This window comes from Sinohyriopsis cumingii, chromosome 19, assembly GCF_028554795.1.
Source record: "Sinohyriopsis cumingii isolate HCF-2022 chromosome 19, ASM2855479v2, whole genome shotgun sequence".
NCBI classification, from domain to species: domain Eukaryota; kingdom Metazoa; phylum Mollusca; class Bivalvia; order Unionida; family Unionidae; genus Sinohyriopsis; species Sinohyriopsis cumingii.
The window spans coordinates 70,654,353-70,678,600 of NC_142979.1; the positions used below are offsets into that span (position 1 = coordinate 70,654,353).

The following is a 24,248-nucleotide window of genomic DNA, read 5'->3' on the forward strand; positions in this document are numbered from 1 at the left end:
GGGGTCTGTGCAAAAAATGCGGTTCCTCATCAAAGAGTTAAAGATGATCGGGCCTATGTCATTAAAACAGGCGACAGTCACCGAACACACTCCAAAGAGAACATGAAGGAATATTAAGATTCATATGCATCACTCCCACAGTAGATGTTATCGGATACTTATGGTTCTTCATCAGTTAAACCTTGGATCAGTGAAACCTTGGATCAGTGAAACATTGGATCAGTGAAACCTTGGATCAGTTAAACATTGGATCAGTGAAACCTTGGATCAGTGAAACATTGGGCCTCATTAAGAGCAATTTATAACTCATTAAGTTGAGCTACATTTCCATAGAATTTATGACAAATCAGTATATTTTGGTATATGATCATTCTGGTTATTTCTTGCCTCTGGCTCTGAAACGTAGTTTCAATAGATGCAAAGGCAAAACCATCCTGTCATTGGAAACATGGTCACATGCATCAACAATGTGTAACTTACAGATGCATTTATGTTTTTTTAAAAAGGTTAGTTATTTTTATTGGTACTGATTTTAAAAGTAGAATGTTGCAAATGACGGGGAGCGACTGCCTTAATTCTTCATCTTTTTTCCTTTGTTAATGACAGAGTGAGCGGGGTTTATTTGAAAACAAAATGTTTATTTTTAAAGAAATAATTTATTTCTTAATTTTGGGTCGTGTCTTGGAAGGTTTTGTATTCGCTCTCTGTTTCTCTAGCTTTCTTTCTTCTTTATAACGGGGATGGTTTCTTTCATGTCTAAGTGTCTCGTCAGTAATATATACGGCCTCCTTGTGACATATAAAATAGTGAGTTCGTAAGTCGTACCATTTATCTTTGACCTTTGAAGACAAAGCATGAAACAGTTTATCCATAGATAACTGACTCTGAACTCCTGTCATTGCGAACATTTCAATAACTTCCTACATCCTTGAAAGAAGAGACGCAATTCTATGCCAATAATGGAATATCAACAGAGAAATAATTAGTTTGAAGATGAACGCATCACACACAATGGATCTGTTAGAAGAAGAAAGGGGAATTCAGAAGAGTCTAATGGAAGAGGATAAGTGGTTGCGGCTGAAACAGCAATATATATAACAACAGCAACGCCGAGAAGAGCAGTGGTAGCTGTTCAAAAAAGGCCGCTGCGGCAGTAGTAGCAAAAACCACCTGCAAAAGAACATCCGACCCAAAGACTACAGGATGTGAAAAGTAATACTAACGAGCCTCTCTTTATCCTCTCCTTTCAATTAACCATTTCGACTGATATCAGTGGAGTAACAATTGGATTAACAAGCTGTGTTTGACCTGGGAGATGAAGTCTCCAAAAATTAGCCCTTTTCAGGAATAATCAACCGCCCTTTTCGAGGCACCAGGGGCTCTAGAAATAGCTAATTTTTTTATATATTTATATGTTTTTGTTTGTATGTATGTATAAACGTGTCTGCATTTGTCTTTGAAAAAGATAAAACATAATTTAACACAACTGGTTATACATTTTGAGTTATATTTTTTTAAAAGCGTTGTAGAAATAGTTTTGTATTCTTTTACTCAAACGCGATTACTTTTCATTTTGTTTAATGTTCTAAAATTAGTTTTACCATTGCAGCATTTCCAAGTTTATTAAAAGTGTTTATTTTTGGAAATTTTACAGTATCTAGTATTTTCGGATATTTATTTTAATGTGTTTAAAATTTGTGGATCCTTTTTATTGTTTTGAACTTATATTTTTTTAACTTTATGCTCGTTTAACCTTTTAATTATATAGTTATTTCTTTTCAGTTACGTAAATTTAGTATGACCATTTTAATAACCTATTCATTATATTTTATCCTGCTAAATTCTGTGTCTGATTCAGAATCTTAAATTCACATTGTCCACCTAGTGACACTTTCTACCATATAGCGACCCAACCATAATGTTCAAATCCCATTTATCTCCATAGTACCCCAAACATAAATTTCGGTTTCTCCCACTGAATCTCCATAACTACTATAATGGTATGATTTTAAAATCTAAGATACAAAACTCATTTATATTCATTTAAGGGGCATTAATACTAATTGTTTTCATAAAGTTGCATCCTCTCATTCATTCATTCATTCAGCGTTCACTCAACCCATGAATCCATCCAAGGATAGAAGCATGAATGCCTTAAATCATTTCAACTTGTTGTGATGATAGACTTCCGTTAATAAAGCAAACAGAATGATTTTTTAATTAAAAACAAGCACAAATAGAAAGCAAAAGATATCGTATCTAAGTTTACAATAGCCATGCACGATTTCACCAAGTTTAATAAATCTTGAAGTCAAAATTAAGTGTATTAAAGTTTCAAATAATTAATGTTGGATAGCTGTACATGTTGTTCGTCTGAGCCCTAGTGCAGAATACTGACCTAACACTTGCTTTTGACAGCGTATTAGGTTAGTTGTCATGACTATGCTCACTTTAGCAAATAAATATACAAAATAAACAGATTTGCATAAAACGTTTAAATATACATAGAATATACAACAATATTCTAATAAATTCAATCGCATTTGCTGTCCGTTATGGCTAAGAAAAAAGTTGACAAGTAAAAAGAAAAGTGTCGTTATCCAGATAGTTTCATTATTTCGTTATAGAACTTCTATGTTTGGTCTCGATTATTACGTCGTACTTACACAATTGCAGCCTGTTTTCAACATTCTCCATTTGCATTCAATTTTTTATTTCAGAATTCTTCTCAAGACAATGTAGATACCGTACCAGTAATATTGATCACATGAATTCAACACTTGCTTGGAAACAATGCAACCTTGTTTCATACTTTGACTTTGATTCATGTCAAAACAAAGAAAACGGGGTGTTTTGGATAGGAATGTATAGGGATTCACTAGGTAAGAGCGATCGTCCTCCCTTAGTCCTGGCATTTTCTCTTTTTTTAGGCTATCACAATTACAACAAAAGTTATAACTGTAGCAAATTTGGACAACTTTTGAGGGTGTCGCTGCTCCTAAGACATTCCTTTGAGCCACTCCCCCCATACACAAGGGTTGAGTAAAAGGATGCCAATATTTGCAAAATGCCTCACGTAGAAAAGTGTATCTCAACTTTCCAAAGAAACGCCTCGAAGACGAATCGCGCTATAAAAAACAAACAACAAAATAAATCAAAAACAACTGAATCGAGAGACAGCCCACCATCTCTTTGGCACAGACTCATATATAGAGGTGAATAGTCTTAACATAGCCGCTTGTCATGAAAGGGATCATCAGGATGTCTAGGAGATATCTACGGCTTTCACGAAGTCTGCAGGTCACGACACAATTTAAACATTTAAATTATTGCGATCCTTTTGTGTGTTTGATTAGAGTCCGATTATATATATATATATATATATATATATATATATATATATATATATATATATATATATATATATATATATATATATATATGTTTCTGGCATACTTATTAATATTTTTCAATGGCGATGCACAATTGATTCAGAACTTGACTACATTTCATGAAATACTTATTTTGTTTCCATAACTTTCCTCAAAGACAAAAATTAACTACGAATATATATGAAAATATGTTTTCTATGTCAGACATATTTGTCCGTGACACCAAATTTTTTCAGATGTTAACGTAGTTTCCTGGTCGTGCTAACGCACGGTTTAGAGTGCTAAGATGCCCCATTAGGCTGCTGAAAAGTAGCTAGGCCTGTCTAGCGGCTCAGCAAGAGCTACACGGCATTTAGTATAAGTGAATCATTGACCAGTAAGTGCTTTCAACTGCTCGCGTACGATTAGTGACCATTCCGCATGTGACATTTTGCAATAATCAAGAATGGAACCAATCTCTGAATGGGCGCGTGGACATTTCTCAATTAAGTAATGACAAAGGAAACTGTTTCTACAGTTAAACGGCATTTCCGCAATAAATCTCCAGAATAACACAAAAAAGCTACTGAACGTGGTATTCTTCAAAAAATCCCATCCTTGAAAGGCTATTTTAAATCCTCTCTGAACTTTTAGGAGAGGTACACCCATTAATTGTTACCGGACGAGACACTCAGTGGACGCATGTTTAAGACAGCTACTCAACTGTAACTGTTAATATAAACATGTATCTTCCTATGAAACTTATTTCTAAAAGAGCTTAGTTAAATAAATTAAAGTGGTGTGCGTACATAAGTACATGTACCAATGTCTAAAAGAGCTGTTAATATTTCTTACACTTGTTGAGCTATGTCCAGTTAGAATGGTGGGCTGTATCTGGGACTCTCATTGTTTCCATTTTGGCGTTGTGGGGCCTTCAGCTGGAATAATGTGATCGATTGTTTGTTGTGGAGTTGGTACGGGTGAGGAAGACAAAGAGAAAGTGGACATTTCGTTTCCCACCCCACACCAATCCCCACAATTGGGGCGGGGCTAGCTGGACACTATTTTCATATTAGACAAATTCAACCTTTTTGTTTACTTAATGCACATACTAGAAAAGAAGATTCCAAGACAAGAAAAGTTTACAATTAAGTACAAGGCATGCTACAATTACTAAGAATAGTTAGGTAATTGCAATTTTCGGAATGAAACAGATGCTAGTTAGAAAACTATGTGGTTGAATTTCTACAAAATTTCTGTTGTTTGCCTTCGTTTGTCTTCACTTTATCGACCCTATAAAGCCAAATTAAGCTATCACAAGTGTTTAATTGTCTAACATCGGAAGAATGCTCTTCACTTTGATTGGAAAACACTCTTTAATACTCATATGTCATTCTTACAAGCTACAAATATCAAGGTATCATGCTTAAAATTATATATATATATATATATATATATATATATATATATATATATATATATATATATATATATATATATATCCAGGACACCTAAAGTATTGCGTGTTCGTTGTTATATTTTAAATGCAAAAAATATATTTAAGAAAACTAGGAAATCCTTCTTTACTAACCATGTAGCATTAACTTCTTCCAGATTTCAGCTCGACATCATCAACTTTATTAACCAAAACATCGCCACTTACATCCTCATCAATGCCAACGACAACACCTGAATTGACAACAGACCCACCAGCTACTACATCCCTTAAAGTGGAAACTAAAGCACACACTACCTTGCCCTTTGCATCTACTACATCCTCTGAAGTGGACTCTGTAAGACCCACTAGCTCGCCCCTTCCTACAGAAAAAAGCGTTTCTCAAGGTGTGTACACTATAATGTCTGAAAGAACAATTTGTCAGAACTGCCTGATGTTGAACTGTAATACATATATGAACTACCTAATATAAGCAAACGAAATCGAATGTTTCATACAGCAGCTAGTTTTTACTGTAGTTTTGGTTCAATGTCATCTGTTATAGGAATCAGTGAAACTTCTAGAGCGTCTAAGCCAAACCATTAGTTATGGGATACACGTTCTATCTTATTCTTCAAGAAGGAATATCCACGAGAGAGAGAGAGAGAGAGAGATATGAAAAGCTTGTTTTTCTTAAAGGCACACGAGTACAACTGGAATTTAATCTTCTTATTTTTCTTATGACCGTATTGTGACATTGTATATTAATTGATTAAATACTATGTAAAATGCAATGTTCGATTAATATGAAGTTCGTAATGTTTCCTATTATGAAATACGAGCACTCAGATACATTTGCATGAAGCTTAACGAATCTACCCGTTCCATCTCGACACTTGCGCTCGGCGATGATCGGTGACATTTTGACGCAGAAAACAGACGCGCTACCAAACCGCACAACTTGTCAACAACGGTGAGTACGATATTCTTCTGCTTCTGATCCCTTTCCTAGTTACATTTTATTTTTAAATTGATGTAGAACTACTATGCGTAGTTCTATTTAACCATTATTTTTTGTACGATACTGATGTAAATTCAAGTACTCTGTAAAGTATTGCAACAAATCCACTGTTACTCCTTTTCTTATTGTTTTAAAAAGTAACATTTCAGTTAATATCTTACAAATTGTACAGCTTGCCTGGGAGTAGAAAAGAATCTGAGTTATTAAAATATGCGACTGGAGTAGGGAATCCAGGTCATGAACCTCCGTCTTATCACAACCTCGGGTGTGTTAATGTGTTACTGTCCATTTGCACATTATACTTAGAGATTTGAAACTTACTCATGAAAACACCAGTTGTAAAATATGAAATACGTTTAAATATCAAAATTAACTATCGAGACAACGGACCCACATTAACAAGTAGAATGTGTAATAGAGAAGATATACACCATATAATAAAGTCAAATGTGGAAACTTTGTTATTATTCAGACTGAAGAAATCAGGCTGATTTCAGGCTCAAGTCAAGCGTGACCTTTAAGAGGCAGAATAATTCGTGGAGCAAGAACCAGAGAGGGAAGAGGAGGAAGACGTGCAATGCAGCCTGGCTGACTAAACGTTACACATATTTGAAACAAGGCAGGCAAGAATGGGAGTGGTTTGTTATTTATGTGATGCTTAACAAGTATTTCTATATACTGGAAACTGTGTGATAATTTGCACAGATTCTAATATGGTCATGTTAGTAGTGATTTGTACTAGTTAGTGAATGGATACGTTCATTGGAAGACTATATATTTTACCAAAAAGTGCATGTTTAACCTGCATTACTGATACCACCGCCATTTCCCCACATCATTTGATGAATTTAGTCCATGCACACAGATACCAGAGAAAATACATTGATCACCTCTTTTATATGGCAAGCTTTTCTGACACCAGATATAATAAATTTAATCTATTCTGTCCCTATCATGAACGGCTACCCTTTTTAATAGGTTCAGAAATTGTCTTCTTTAACTGATGTAGGGTTATTGGTTTAGCAATTCAAGCGACCATACTTACCTAAATACATAGCATGCTGCAAGTGAATTTTAATTCATGTGACCATCTAAATATAAACTTGCTAAGCATATATAGGTGCAAAGTGTTCTACAGAAGTGGCATACAAACGAATATTTAAATTGATAAAGCAAACTTACACTTTTAATAATTCATATAAAAAAAAACATTAATTTAAAATAAAAATACAAAATGAAAACATAAAACCGTACCATCTTACTTTGGAATCTTGTGACTAGACCATACTAAGAAGTATGTTTACAGTTAAAATAACAAGAACAAAATTTACACTTGTATAAAATTAATATATATATTTAAGTATTGCAAAGTAATGACTTCGCTTTTATTCATCTGCTTTAAACTCGATGCGTGCCTTAAGGAGAATTTCAAAAACCTCAAAATATGTTAAGATAATATTGTGAATGTAGTATCATAATATGATAAACATCAGGACTCCAAGAGTCACAAATATAAGTACTTGCCCAGAATTTAGATTAACATGAATGCGTACAAGAGAAATAAATTTACTCCATATTTTATATAACAATTTGGATAATAATTTTAATTACTCAAGCTGCTGGGCATTCAATTTGCTGTCTAAGAGAAGGTGATTACTACAAATGATTTCTGTATTAAAAATTTTAGTTGATTTAATTTCTTTAATTCTCTCAAGAACTTGCATGCATTCCTTGAGTATGTGGATGTCTAAGTTTACAGCTTTCATGTACGCAATAGGAATCACAGAACAAGTACTGCACCACTTGACAGGTGTATGGACTACATAAAACAGTTGCACAGTGCATGCATTTAACAGATGCATATGTGAAACCTTCCTTCCGTAAAGATGCAAACAAAATGATGCATACATTTACACACAAATTTACACAACTTTGGTAGCTAATTTGACAATACAACATTTACAACCACTGGGGAATCTATTTCCAGCGTGGAGTTGAAAAGATTGATACCTGATGTAATTGCATGATGCTTCAAGCGTTGAGGTTTTCATGGTATTGTGATTTTAACTTTAAAGTCTTTTGCACCACATACATGCAGGGATCGTGTATGCTTAATCTCTAAAAGAAAAACCAGATCATACAAAATGTGGAGAGAGACAGACTGCGGGATTGTTACCATGTTACTCACATATTTTGCAATTACACCCTAACGATGTATTTTATATGTTCGAACCCAATCCGAGACATTGTGGTGGTTATCATCCAGCAGCAGACGTAGCAAGTGTGGAAATGAAGGGAGATGCCCCAATACCTAGAAAAAGTGTGTTGTGAGAGACAGCACTGCATATCAATTCTGTCAGTAAAGAAAATATAAGATTCTGTGTGGATTTTGCACTCTCTCTTATTACTGTGTTTTTTTTTTCTTCTAATATGTCAAAGAGTATACTCTACGTGAGAATTGTCAAGACCTTTTGCAGAGACCAGTTTCTTATTTGGAATTTTAGTGTAGCTTTAAAAAATTTTCAGTTATATCGCTACGATGTCTGCAATGTGGCAGTTTATAGTGATGTCTAGCACTGGGGCATCCTGTCGCATACATGTAGCATGATGTCCCACCCAGTCACATTACCCTGATACCAGGCAGACCAGTCCTAACACTAACCTTTTAATGCTGAGTGCCAAGCGAGGCAGCTGTTAGTACCATTTTTGTAAGTCTATGTTATGACTCGGCTGGGGATCGAACCCACGACCTCCCGCATCCGAGGCGGACGCTGTAACCACTAGGCCACCGGAGCGGTCTTACAGAGACCAAATGAGACATATGATTTAGCTATTTCTTTGCAACCACTACAAATTAATTTTAAAATTATCAACCATCCCATCAGACATACCTACATATGATAAGAACTTGACATTTTTTTTACAATTGATCCTCTTCTTGAAGATTCTTTTCATTACTTGGTTTCAATGTAGGTACTGAAATATGCTGAACAAATAAAGATGATGATGTTACAATGATAGGCTTCTTTGTTGTGTAAATATCTTTATTTGTAATCAGAAGTTTCTGTCTGATCCAATTGCAGGAGTCTGCGACTTCTAGAAATGCTTAGACAGTACTGTTACGACTCTATGGTTTTAAACTAAGTTACAGGAAAAAGCAAAAACCAACAAGTAAAATTCAACAAATAATTTATTTGCCTAAAACAAAAAGTGAAAATGTAGAAATAAAATACAGTATTGTGAATTAAATCCCAGATAGTCCTAAAAGTTCAATCACAAGCCCAATAGTATAGAGTATTCCAAATGAGTTCTAGAGTGTTCCAAATGAATTCAAATATATTGTGCTGATGTGTAAATATCCTTGAACAATGTTGATATGCTAACAATCGATGTGTCACAATGATCTGATTCAAAACGTCTTTAAATGAATTCATAGTAATTCCAAAGTAGTTAGTTGGTCCTGACGTTTATAAGTATCTTGAAGTTCCAAGGAATAATTGAAATAATTGAAATAAATAAATCCACTCAAATAATAATTGAACACAACTAAATGGTTGTCTCCACTACAAATGTTTATGATAGAAGTAATACTTCTGTTATTCATGACCTTATACAAAAGACAGACACAATTTGAGAATGAGGATGAGGGCCAAATAATGATTCCCAAATATTCGATTTGTCAGCAAGATCGGACCTTTTAACAGCCAATAATCCGAAATCATGTAAGCCAACATTTTTTAAGGTGAAACCCATGACCTGAACAAAAACCTCATCAAATGTATCAACAAGAGTAAGATTTACACCTTCAAAGGTCCAAAGGCCACAAACTGTGTTTACTCAATCGAAGTTACCTCATCCGATATTACCCCACCCCAGTGGACAAAATTAGCTATTTAATATATTGTCTACCTAATTACTCCTGCAATCCGTAATCATCAGCAATAGTGCATACTATGGGCATACATAACAATACCTGGAGCTGCCCATCTTAACATAAACTGTAGTTAATGTCAGTTCCAGTTGTGAATGAACTATCAGTGCTCATTTCAAAATAAAAACCTTGTAAAATGTGAATTGCATATTAATCCATGTTTATTTTAAAGTGAAATCTTATGACTTAACATGAATAAAATTTGAATAAATGCATATTTCTATCATTGTTTTTATTTATATTCTTTTTGTATTTTAGGAATAGCATATTAAATTGGAATCATTGTTAGGATTTTCAAGTTCTAATCTAGGATGGGGCTGTCCTTGCCATATCCAGTATGAAGAGATGAGTTATTCTAGACCTTGATGATAAGGTTAACCTGATGGGTGCCAATAGACACACTTACTGCTGACATTTCATACTATGGCAACATGGTATGCTGAGATCTGGACAGAGACATGTAATCCTCTCATGCTGTGCCTGGCATCTACGTGACAAATATCCTGATGAAATTGGGCGGTATAATGACTTCTTCCCCTTTAGGCACTGGCATTTTCGTGGTTTTAAGGATTTGTATGTAAATGAATATAAGCGATTTTTATTTGTTTCCTTGTAGCTACACATAATATTATCTCTTTATTGCATCAAACAATATACCTTCATTCAGATTTTCTAAAACACTAGTCTTTTTTCTGCCCTATAAACACTGTAGCCATCAAGGTCAGCAATACTTAATATAGAAAGGTTTCAGTATTTTCAGATAGCATATTATACTTTGTTTTCAGCTGCTCATATTTACAGAAGATTACGTCAAGTATAATCTGCCATAACATATTTAAATTCATTTTGTACGTAGCTAATGTCAAAATTGAAAGATCATCACAAAAACGTAAGTTGATGCAGTGCTTAAGGCGCAAGGTTTCTACTAATTCTCTTTGGACCCTCCCCCCTGAGTTCGCTCGTCCATATTATACCCTGCTTGCCTCCAAGTAAGGGATGTGTTCTTCTCCTTGCAAGGAAAAACAGACCATCTGCCACTTTTCTTGTTATAGTATCGATGATACCTGTTGAAAAAGAACATTTTCTAAACTTGTGTGACAGATGTCCTCCTGTTAATCCATAATGACTCTTCATTAAGTATGTGAGCAATATTCCTTCAATATTCCACATTACTCTGATATTTGAAAGTAGATTACTTCTCATAGACTACATACGTACAAGACTCTGTGACTTTTTTAAATAAATAATTATTTTGCTCAGTTTATCAATAGCCTGCAATAGATGGCTAATATGATAATAAAGGGGTCAACGAAAGAGTCATATAGTCGATTCGTTTTCACAGCTCTGCCTGTCTTTGTGATTTTACTCATTGTAAGTTCACATTTAATGAAGCAAATGCATACGCACAGTTTTAATATCCCGCTTGTAGAGGCGTAACATTGTTTCCCATCCCAAGATCTCCAAAGTTTTATTCCAGTTTAAGCTGGTCTGGTACATATACATGTGGGTCCCAATAATTAACTTCTTCTGCAACATTAAATATGTAGAGCAGTATGTATTATGCAATTTAGACGTTGGTCCCGAAAATTAACTGAAGTTGCAACAAACATTTAGTGCAGTATAATGATGCAACATAATTAAAAATACATTTGAAAGTTAAATTCCCCTGCTTAATAACTCATCTCTAATGAGCTCTTGTTCTCGCTCTACATCAACATCTTTATTATTCAATAGGATCAGGACTAAATCTGAAAGAATGTTTAGATGGAAAATAACCGGCGACTGAAATAAATATCACACGCTCTCATTACATCAAGCATAAGAAATTTTCAGGTGCTGACATGTTTATTTTCAAGTATTTTTGTTGAGGGACAAGTAAGTTTATTTGTTTTATTTGCTTGTCCATAGTTTGTTTGTTATCTTAACAACACGTCCAGCTCCATTAGCTCTGGATAATGAATTAGCAAGTTGTATCAGTGTGTCTGTTTAAATTTTATTATTCTTATTTGCATTTATAACGAGCTGAGTGAATAGATGGGGGAGGGTGCTGATAAGGATTTCAAGTCGGACTAGTTATAAATGGGAACTTACATATATAAAGCATATTGGGACATGAAACATAATTTAAAAATATACATCACTGGTACTCTAAGGACTGATGTACCAGTAACGAAACGTGTGGGGGAAGTTGAGGGTGGAGAAAGATACCTGTGAATACCAGGTTAGCCAGCACATTATACTGGAACCAATTACAGTAAAGATTATACAAATTTTATGCATTAGGTGGCATAGTTCAGTTCCCCAAACCACTTCAGAGAAAGCACAATTCATGGTATTTTTTTTTTCTTTTGAAAAGAAACGCATATAGTGAGGATTCTACTTACTTGCACATTTTGTAAAATAAACTATCAGCATTGCATTTGTTACATTATTCGTTTCAGTGAAGTAACAGTTGCAGCTTCTAAAAATAATAAAAGGTTACAAGAAAATTACAAGTAATACCTCGCTCAATAACCAATACTTCAGATACTCAAGGTGTCTTCCTCTCCGTGTATTGAAAAAGGACTGGTCCAGGTTTTCATATGAAGCTTGTTGTGGCAACTGGTTCTACATGATTGGGTGCTTCTGTTGATACATTATTTTGAAATTTGTAACTGAAAAAATGTGACAAATTTTCAGTTGGTTGTGATGTATCATTTAACACGATTTCTCTGCTTTATATTAACCATGTCTTCACTTACAACTGATATACTGAATTTTAGCAAGAGTACATTATGTTAAAAAATCTGACGTTTATTCAGACAAATAAAACTAGCTTAATTGCTGCTCAAAACAGTAAATAGTAACCATGAAAACCTGCTCACCCTTATACTCTTATACCACTACAACATCCATTCCTATCATGGCTAGAGAACTTGTCATACTTTTTGTCATTTCAGTGCTTTATAAGGAATTTACTATAGTTGAAAGTTGTACAATAAATCCATGAACCCAGCCTATCCTAAACACGAGAGATGAAATATTTACATAATCAGTTGTACAATCATATCGAGAAAACCCAGTGAACAGTTCGACCTCAAACATGTATTATTTGTTCTACACATTTACTTGCACAGGTTATTAATCCTTTGTGCAAGCAATATGTTTGTCCCATTACTCAAGGCGTGTGTGTATGTGTGTATGTATGTGTGTGAGATAGAGACAGACATACAGACAGAGCATCAATATTCGGAATAGCTGTACATGTATCTTAGTTTTTAAACGTAATTTAATGAACCGCTCTCATGAAGGTAATGTACATGTATGCAAATGCACTGGGCACGCTGTTAGATACCCTTCTCCACCCCTCGCACAATGCAAATAGCTGAGTGAACTATCGATCATACAGAGTTTTGGAATCTTACAAAACAAATTAAGTCCTTGTCCAATTATAATAATAATGCAACTGTGCTTTCAAACATATCAACAACACATCGACAAGTGGAGAACACTTTATAATGTAGAACTTGGCCTCCCTGTCCGACAACAACTATTGCATTTCCGTGTCGATTGACAGTTCTAACTCAGCCATCAATGCTCTACATCAAACAGACTGGTTCCCAAGACGAACCCTTGATAGGCTCCATTCGGTTTCTCGAAAGCTTTTCGATGTACATGCTGTATAAGTTTCAATTAAAGCATCACCACCTTTTGAATTTATATTCTCCCATTTACTTAACAATTATCCTATCGAATCTTCACAAACCTTATCTTTTTGTGCATTATTTCAACTATCTGATAAAAAGAATTTCAAATAAGTAATGATTTAATATTAAATTAATGAAATACGTTGGCTCACAAAAGATTGACATTATTCAACTAGAAAATACATGTAACTGTAGAATTAGTTATTACGTCATAATGCATCCTTTTCACTTAGACGTTACTTTGCAAACCGAAAAAAAGTATGTTAATAAACTTAGTTGTCTTTATATTGGTATACAGTATTTTGTTATACAATAATGATTAAACGCGTTACGACAATTAGTGCTCTTTGTTATCTAATACATTGTTTCCAACAATTCACATTAAATCAATGAAAAGTTATAATAATTTAAAGAAATATAATACAACTTTAACAAGTGACAGTAAACCAGACATATTATTATGGAAACTTACTGAGTTGTTGGGTCTGTTTTCTTAAAAATATTGTTGTATCATGAGAACCTTTTAGGTTCCAAATGTATAAGAAAATGACTTTTAATTAAAAATTAAATATCAGATTTATTTTCTAGGAATTCCTGACAGCACATGGAAAATAATTGCTGCAGGTAGGTTGAATGTCACTGGCGTAATTTATTCGCTAGCTTTTAACAGTCATTACCCCTCTCTCACACACACACATACATACGCACAAACATACACACACATATTGGTTTGCTATAAACATGTGTTGATTATCAGCAGATGTTTAATCTATGAATATTTTCGTTTTAAGCATGATCCCATGTAGTAACGGCTCAAGATGGTCTTGACGCCCAGATATATTTATAATTACTTTTTAGTTTGAGCTGCTTGGCGAGTGTTGAGTTATTGTCCCAATGTTCTATACTGAATGAGTGTGTTCAAGCATTACATGACATTTATGATGCAATTATAGTAGGGTTCCATGACACAAAATTGTATGTAATTGATGGTTTTATTTTTTTGTTTATTTAAGTGTTTTTTTTTTAAAAAATATTTCCATTCTTTATTTTTTTGTGCTTTTATACTGTGTAAGAGCAGTTTATTGTTCCTAATACTCTTGATGAGAAATAAAATGAAATTCAAAGATCGGAAATAAATGTTATAATTTAATATTTGTCTGTTAAATTTACTTTGCTGATTTTTTGATACAATATAGTGTTGTGTCAATATTCCTGTTTTGCATTTTGAGTTCAACCCAAGCTGAGTCATACCAAAGACTTATAAAAATAGTATTAACAGCTGCCTCTCTTGGCGCTCAGCATTAAGAGGATAGTGTTAGGACTAGTTGTCATGGTGTCAGGATAATGTGACTGGGTTGGACTTGATGCTACATGTCTGCGGCATGATATTACAATGCTAAACATCACTATAAACTTCCACATTGCAGACATCGTGGAGATTTGCCTGAAACATTGTTTAAGCCAAATTAAAATTCCGAATCACACACACACACACACACACACACACACGTTTTATCCTGCTCTGCTCAATGCACATTCAATGGATAACATAGTAGTTTTGGATGTAAAGAGTGATGGTTGTAACCACGAATTGTACATTATCATCGCACAAAAGTGAGAATTTATTGCAAAGCAATGTCATCATACTCATACATGTTTAAGTGTTCTAGAGACAAAGATGATTACACGAGTTGGTCACCCTCCTTACTAGATGGGTCGAATATTGACATATGTTGCTTCAGTATAAACTCAGTCTTTATTTTTAGCATTGTGTTTTAATATGCCACTATTATGTCAACATTCCAGTGCAGAATAAGTTTATACTTTAATGCCAGCGAGAACTATTTGCAAATGGCTTGCATAGACATTTAGAATGTTAAGGCTCAATAAGGTCGCAAAGGTAGGGCTATACTCATATAATAAGAATAAAGATCCACTAGTTTCAAACATGGATATTTTAACGTTTGTGGAGAGGAAAGCACGGTTTTGAACTACATTTAAACGTTGAAATCAGTTGTTGTGTTGTCTCAAATGCTGAAAACTTGTTTTAGCATTTGGAAATAAATGGACTCACCATTCTCAAAGGTTCGTTGATACGTCATTGTTGTTGGTTGGATTTTAAAAGCAGTCTTTTCTTAGTATGGCAACATCATGCCCAGAAACTGTATACATTTCTCAAGGACGTAATCAGGCAGCTACACCGGCATGACAAGAGATGGTTCTGAACACACGATTCTTTGATTACTAGTTCCTTTGTCAATTATATGAGCTACTGGGGCGCTTCCACGCATACATTATCATATAACCTTTATTTATCGTTCAGGCTAATAACAAACAATTCTGTCAACAAAAAATAGCCACCATTAAAACCACATCTTAAATATTTTCAGCATGTTTTTTGTAATAATATCATCATATATGTTTTTTATGTTATAGGTATTGTCTAATGTTGTAAAGCGATTAGAGCTTCTAAAGATTAGGCGCTATACAGAGTCCTCATTATTATTATTATTATTATTATTATTGTTGTTTTGATGAGACAGATATTTATGTTTTGACATAACCCGGATGTGTCATCTTATATACATAGAGCTAAAAGTAAAAAAGGTAAAATATACGTATCTATATAAAAGGTTAATTATATCTGCTAAATTAGCTTGCTAATTGCATTCCTGTTTACTGTGCAATCTAGGTAAATGTTGAAGAGCTAGTTCTTCTTAACATCTTGAAACGTAAAATATTGAATTCCACTTTAATTTAGGTCTTCCTCTGTGTTGTGTGTGTGTTTGTATGTGTATTGTTTTCTTGATAATTGAAGCTAATTCTAACTAAATGGAAACTAATATTGTTCTATTTTAAGCTTTCATAGCTATTTCCGTTACCTTGTTGATTTCCATCATTGCTGGGCTTGTTGCGTTCCTTCGCAAAAAGAAAGAGAACCAAATCAGGTATGTATTGCGGCAGGAAGAGGACACGAAAAGCAAATATTGCAGAGTGCTAACATCTGGACAATCCAGTTGATAATTATATGCAATGATATGGTAACCAAACATTTAACTTTGGCCAGATAACCTGTCCTCTCTAATGCACTCGTCCGTTTCAGCCCCATCTCGGTAGTATTAACAGCTAATTTGCACAAATAGAAATAATAGGATTAGCTATTGCAGCTTCAAACACATGATAAATTCTTCTTGAAAGAAACGTATTACCTCGTACCAGCCGTATATTAACCAACTGTCCTGATCAATCAGCTTGCTCATACACGGCCATTCTAAGGATCTCTTCTTCTTCTTCATTTATTATTATTATTATTATTATTATTATTATTTCTAATATAAACAGTTCATCTACACCTTTTCTTTAACATTATGACATTAGTCTATTCAAATAGTCCGAGATATCCGAATTATATCCGAAATTTAATACGACATGGGGAACGTGTACACTACCAAAGATGCATATCCCTGTAGGCACGGTGACCCACACACGTGCCATGTTATGTGTTTCATCACAAAACATTTGTCTTTATTGTATAAGAATCAGACTATGATTCCTTACAAAATTGTTTACACTTTCTTTCAATAGTTCTGACATTGTTGTGTTATTATACATATCGTTGATTCTCTCTTTCTTTTCTCAACTTAGATTTTTCAAATTTTCAAATTGTACATATTTGGATGTCGTAAAAGTTCTTTTGTTTATCCAGAACCCGATTTTATGGAAATAAAATATCAAAATTATACATCAAGACAATCTTCCAACCACCCTAATTACTTTTGAGACACGTATCTTCTTCCGTCAAAGGCAAACAAACGCTCACAAGACAGACCATATATTCGAATATTAAAGAAAGCTTTTCCTCTAGAAATATGTTTGGAGAGAAACTTTTGTAATTTTGATAGAGAATCACCCTCCGTTTACGTTAGCTCTTCCACCCTTCTTATTTGGACCTTGTGCAGGTAGAATTCAATGTAATTGTTTATTTTTATAAGCATATACGTGCTCATTCTGTATATTTAATAAATATTGCATAGCTATCAAATTCTATATTTACAACATTGAACAAAAGCTAGCAAAAGAAAGTCAATAAAGGCTGGAAAGGAGAGGACGGACACATTTAACCACAAGTGATAAGACATAATGCTAAGTACTTTATGTTTGATTTTAAACTTTTGATGCTCACTTTGGGATGATGTATGCAACTTGTGCACGAGGGAATTGGATGATTTTATACTTGAATCGCATGTTTCAGAAATAATTTCTAGTTAGGTTCTCACTGACATTAGTCTATGTATAATATACTAAAGGAAAATTATGTGCATCATTAATAGTACGGTTTTCACACGTCGTACAATAAATTTCACTTCTGTCGATTCTGTGTAGCATTCCTGTAAATTCTCAGATTATGACAAGGCACTCGGAGTTGTGTAAAATCGGATCTCTCTGACCATTTATTCGAGAATCTTTATAATTTCGGAGGCCGACGTCCGTTTTAGTATGCTTATGTAGAGAAAATTATCAGAACCTGTTGTATATTGCCCTGGGGTGATACAATTAAATGTGTACAATACTTTCTTCAAAAGTTAGAATCAACGTAAAGCAAATTAATGATTTAGGAATGATTCAAACCTGACTGTCAAACTATGTTTACATTACCTTTTAGGAATACAACCTTGCTAATATTATTATTTCATATAATTTCACACTGTATACGCAGTACCCGCTATAATAGTTTGAGAATTGTTAATTCTAAACATAAATCTTTAAAATGCATAACTAACCATAACTATTAGGTGGAATTCTTTCAAGTTTAATGTATTCTTCGATGTCAGAAGCATGTATCTTTATATTTAACAAATATTTTAAACAAAAACAATGATCTTTGTACAGTTACAAAGGCGTCTATGTGGCAAGAAACAAAGCGAAAACCAACCAAACTAGAAAATGAAAGATTACACTGCTTTTTATATTACTTCATATTTTAATATTGTGCATATCTCTGGCTAGAAACCGGATTATATCATTAATGATTTGCATTGTTACTAAGACAAAATGTGTTTATTCCTCAGTGAAGCCTAATATCAGTCTCATAACATATAACGAATTCTATGATATAATAACTATTATAAGGTATCATAGTTTTAGAATTTTAATGGAAGCGATGATTTATTGCGAATATGTTTATTTGATGAATGCAGTTGATAAATGTCATTTAGTATCAATGTACAATATTTTTAATTGCCACATGTATTTATATTGACATTTGATATTTCGTCGAAGCCAAGAACATATCACATGTACTTTTTTATTTATTTTCCTTTAGATGGGCGATGACAGTGGCAAATAAGTCATTGTGTAGAATAATGTGTAACCATGAGTTAAATTGAAATAATTAATTAACAGAAGACGCATTGCCCATAGTAGCAACTTGCATCGGAAATTATCAATAATTTCAGAATGTGGAAACTTTCATGCTTTATGTTATTTCTCAAAAGAACCTAAAAATATTTACAACATTTATCTTTTTATGACAGATATTCTTAGAAGTAAAAATATGATACTATTTTCATATTCATTCTCGTCGTACATTATTTCAGTCACACTGATCAAGAGAGCATAATTAAACAGCCCAGAGCTTCTACGCAGTAAGTAAATGAATTTACAATACTTTATATTTGTAAATACTTCGTAATATTGCATCCATATATATATATATATATATATATATATATATATATATATATATATATATATATATATATATATATATATATATATACATACATACATACATACATACCAGAGAAAGATATTAAATATAGATAGTGGACGATTCCCTGTGTGAAGAGTAAGATGAGTCGTTTTAACTTTTTACGGACCTGATACCTTTATATATTTGGTTATAACGAATAAAGTATAAATAGTTAATAATATAGAATACATTTCAGCAGGGAAGTACGTAAACCATTTCCCGTTAATTACACCATAAGATACAGGAAATATAGCACCATGCAAGTTATGGGGAAAATAAATATGTACATACGTGTCCATTTCTACAAGTTTCAAACAGTGTGAACGGTTACAATGTATTTCCTTCTATCTTCTGTGCATCCAAGTTTGTGTTGATTGACATTGTCTAGTTATTGTCTTGAGAATCAATATATTTTAATTATGAAAGTAGGAGACATTTAAAGACATCCTCTGAATCAAAGTTACTGATCCCTAAGTAGCTGAATCAAAGTTACTGATCCCTAAGTAGATAAACGTTTACTTAGCACATTAGAAATTTTCTTCCCCCGAATTTTCACTCTTGTCGACTCAAAGCAAATACACTTCTGCTTCAGGCAATGCAGCAATTCCTGAAAAATAGCATTTCAAAGTCATTAGTGGTGATGGTTATATTTCCTGTAGAAAACTTAACACAACTCTCATTTTCTGCTGCATACATACATACACATACATACATACATACGTGCGTGCGTGCGTACGTACGTACGTACGGACGTACATACATACATACATACATGCATACAGACAGACAGAAGGGGCCCCCAGTGGCCGAGTGGTCTAAAGCGCTCACCGTTCGAGATCACTGGCATCTCACCTCTGTCTGCGTGGGTTCGAGTCCAAGGCTCGGCTAGCGTGGGTACGTGGGAAAGCCTGCCAGTAGCTTCTCGTGGGTCGGTGGTCTTCCCTGGGTTTTCCAAGGTTCTTCCTCCATCAGTTATACTGGCCGCCACGTATAGCCTATCTTGTGCTGAAAAATGGCGTTAAACCCTATGAACAACAACAACAACAGACAGACATACAGACAATTCGTACAATCAACAAAGGAAATATCTCAACTCTGCTGCGTCTAGTATGTACCTATTTGTGTTGCATCTTGTTTTTGCAAAGGAATCGTTTACTTCTCTTCAATGCCTGGCATGATGTCAATTGATATCCATGGACATTATCAATTTACCTCAAACTATCACAACTGAATGTTGTGGTGAGGTTATACAGACACGTTCAGTTCAGGAAAATTTCACCATGTGCAGAAACAACCGCACGAATCAGACCTGTATGAGAAGATACACATAATAATAATGTGTGTGCGATATGCAGAGTTCAGATCATCTCACCCTTTTTCCTCTGTTTTGGCGATTGGTGCCGAAAATAATCATAAACGTCATACTCATCATATAAGCACTAAATTAAAGTCTTTATTACCGTTGCTCTCAACCTATATTTGCATACATAAATCAATGCTTAAAATATAATTACTGGGGAAAATATAATAAAAAAGTAACTCTCATAGAAAGACGCAAGTGGATTTCATTTTTAGTTGACATTTTTGTTTAGCAGTGATCACAGAGGCGACAATGCCCCTAGAGATGGGGATACAGAACATCTGGAAACTGATAAACGAAGTCAAAATAGTTTGCCGCTACGTATTGAGATGTATCCAGAGAAAGAGGGACACCACGTTTTTGAGGAACAAGCAAAACATATAACACCAATTCAAGTGGGACAGTCAGACCAAACGCTCCAGAATCTGGAAATCCCAACAAAGAGACGACGACATAGGAGATCTCATCATCCGCAAGATAAACATGTTACTGATTTGCCAGACAGAGATGAGGATCATATTCCTGATATTCGTAAAAGGACAAAAAGACATAGGAAATCGCATCATCGTGAACAAACAGATGCTAATAATATGTCAAACACTGCTATGGAAGAAGGAAAAGAAAGACATAAAAAGAGAAGAAAACGTCGAAAATCACATCTTCACTCAGAAACAGATGTTACTAATGTATCAGACACGGCTTTAGAACACAGTCTATTGGATAATTTAGAAGATGACAATAGCAAGAGAAAGGAGAGTAGGAAGAGTAAGAAAAGAAAGCAGAAACACGCTAATACCGTAGAAGAATCTGACGGAATAAATGTTTCTTAGAATAAATACTTTTGTTGATTGAATCGAATTGAAACGAGTAGTTTTCGAAATACTATAATAGGCTGAAACGGTGAAAAATTTGCAAGAACTTTTTTGTATTATGCCACGTGTCTGAATTCCCTTTTCACATCCGTTTTCAGAATCAATGATACCAATGTAAACCTTACGGAATTACCACTTGGCACAAGTAACAAATTGACAAACTTTGGAATAAGACAGCCGGGAATTCTGGATGTCATAAAAGCAATTACCTAAAAAAACGTTTCTTGCTCCTTGAAGATAGTCGCAATCTTCTACAAGATGCAACATCAACAATAATAAGACATGTGTTTAACTCAATATATGTCTTAATTAGATAATAAATATCGCTGGTATAATTGCTAATACACATGAAAGCTGCCAAACTGATACAAGCAATTACGGATCCAATTATTTGCTTAGCTGTGAATGTAAAATCATGGAAATGTCATTTTCAAACATGCATATAATTATTTGTAAACATCAGTGGGACTTTCTGTCAGATCACCCAACCTTGTACCAACTGTTAGATATGTACCATGTTTTTTGAAGCTCTCAACAGTAAAAATGAAATATGTGTACTATTTTGTGATGTGTGGAAGACATTCCATCTTGTGTGGCATAAAGGTCTTATCCATAAACTTCAAGCTATGGAATAGAATCAGATCTGATAGATTGGTTCACCAATTATCTTATCACAAACCTGTTAAAACTGCAGAATCTACAATTAAGTCTATTACATATATATCGAGCACGTTCAATGACCGTTACTGATTCTTGCACATGTCAGTAATGTTGCTGATTGTCTACCTAGTCTCGCCAGATTCTTTGCCGACGACAGATCTCTCTATTATGTATTTCAAGATGTCCAAAACACATGTATTGCTGACTTGAAAAATTTAAATGACGCGTCAAAGCAATGGTTAATAAGCTTTAACCCAGTAAAAACCGAAGCCATTATTTATTTTGTTTTCTTTGTATGTTTCTTTTAGCGAAAACGAATCACTCACTTTACTTGGAAATCATAAACTCTTTAACCTTATACTTAGTAAATGTGCACGTGGAGCCTACATATTAAAAACATACTTAAAGATCTTTTATGCTAGATATTTTATGATCCATTAAATACAAACTGAGTAGAAAATCCTTAAATATAATTCTCTTATCATACGTCAGGCCTATACTAGAATATGCAGATGTCGATTGGGAAGGATGTTCAATGTACACTCTGATAAATTAAAGAGACTTCCGTTGTAGGTTTCCGTGATTGTTACAGGCCTAATATGAGGACTGCGATTGGTCAACTCTCTCAGAACGAAGGAAATCGTATAAATTCTGCACTTTTCATATAATTATTTATATTAATTCACCACATTATTTAAACAAACTGCTTCCTTGTATAGTGGGAGAAACGTTAATATACAATTCGACAAAACGTCTTTAGATTGAATGCCACACTTGAAATAACAAAAGTAATAAGTATATTCCCATAACCTTTCTTGTCTCCTATGAAATATACTAACTGAAAATATCAAAACGAGAAGTAGAGAGTCAATGCCGTTATATTGTCTTGATACACAGTTCAAAGGAAAACTCTAACGCATAGTCGAACTGAAATGTTTGTTGTCATTTCTACACATCAGCTCCTAGTCGACTCTGATGATCTAAGAACTGATCACAATTTGAGTAACTTTCTGCTGTTTGTGCTTCCAATATGCACCGTATTGTACTTTTAATCAGAAATTACAACTGCCAAGTGAAGTTTTGTAACACATTTGTTTACTTTCTTTAAATGTCTTCTTTCCATTCCAGAACCATTATCTTTTAGTTTCAAGCATATTTTTGGTGGGGGTTTTGTATTTTTTTTTTTATATTTCTTTTTGCCGATATTTTTGTTAAGAGAATTCGTACTGATATAATTATATGGAAATGGATTTACTAACTTTGTGTGAACGTGTATCCATATTGATTTTGCATAATGCAGCAAAAACAAAATCGTTAAACCATAATCATTATGTGTGTCCAGATTTAGCCATTTCAGGGGATTTCCATATATCATTTAATTAAAGTGAACAAGCATTGCCCCGAGATATGAGTTTTCCATCTACAAACTCTCAATGATAAAATAGCACATGTTTAGTAGAACGGTATTTTGTTTTGTAATTATTTGTTGGAGTTTATTTTTAAATCATCTTTTTCTTTCTAGCTCGTATATATTGCCATTAGGTCTTGCTGGAAATAAAACAATACAAATGAGATGGACTTTTCGTGTATCAAACTAAATATGTTGCATGCATATATATATATATATATATATATATATATATATATATATATATATATATATATATATATATATATATATATATATGTGTGTGTGTGTGTGTGTGTGTGTGTTAAAAAATGTTTCTAATGTAATTAATGGAAAGCAAGTATTATGCGGATTAAATAGTTTGTCGTTCATCCTTGTTTTCAATGATAGTGTGTGCGATCGAAATCTATGCCATGATCGAAATCTAGGCAATTACACCATACATTCTTGCACTACAATATAGTTCATAATAGACAATATGAATGTATTTATCTGACCCGTTATAACATCCCACAGTGAATGTTTTAGCACTCCATCATTTATTAATCTGTTTGAATTTGCATGCCATGGCTCACTACAAAACAAATGGTCACTGGTTTACTTGTGAAACAATTAAAATTTTTCTAGGTGTCTAAGGATATTTTTGTTTGTCGTATGTTTCTAAAAGCAATAGTTCAATGAGTCAATGGATGGAAAGCATCTTTACTTGGTGGATACAACACTGAGAGTAACTGGTTTTGAAAGTCTGTAAA

At 33.8% G+C, this 24,248-nt stretch overlaps 1 protein-coding gene across 6 annotated transcripts in view; it reads left to right on the top strand.

Annotated features, from left to right (window-relative positions):
* LOC149775923 (uncharacterized) overlaps positions 1 to 23,660 on the top strand; it is an 84,819-nt gene extending 61,159 nt beyond the window's left edge. For 5 of the 6 annotated variants that reach the window (XM_089943552.1, XM_089943554.1, XM_089943550.1 and 2 more), the window contains 6 exons: positions 2,721 to 2,882; positions 4,986 to 5,213; positions 14,033 to 14,068; positions 16,305 to 16,392; positions 19,042 to 19,089; positions 20,789 to 23,660. In XM_089943552.1, coding sequence (XP_089799678.1) covers positions 2,721 to 2,882; positions 4,986 to 5,213; positions 14,033 to 14,068; positions 16,305 to 16,392; positions 19,042 to 19,089; positions 20,789 to 21,386 — 1,160 coding nt within the window. In that variant the 3' untranslated portion in view covers positions 21,387 to 23,660. The remainder of the gene's footprint in view (positions 1 to 2,720; positions 2,883 to 4,985; positions 5,214 to 14,032; positions 14,069 to 16,304; positions 16,393 to 19,041; positions 19,090 to 20,788) is intronic. The other variant, XM_089943553.1, reaches the window with a different exon arrangement.
* Positions 23,661 to 24,248: the final 588 nt, after the last annotated feature.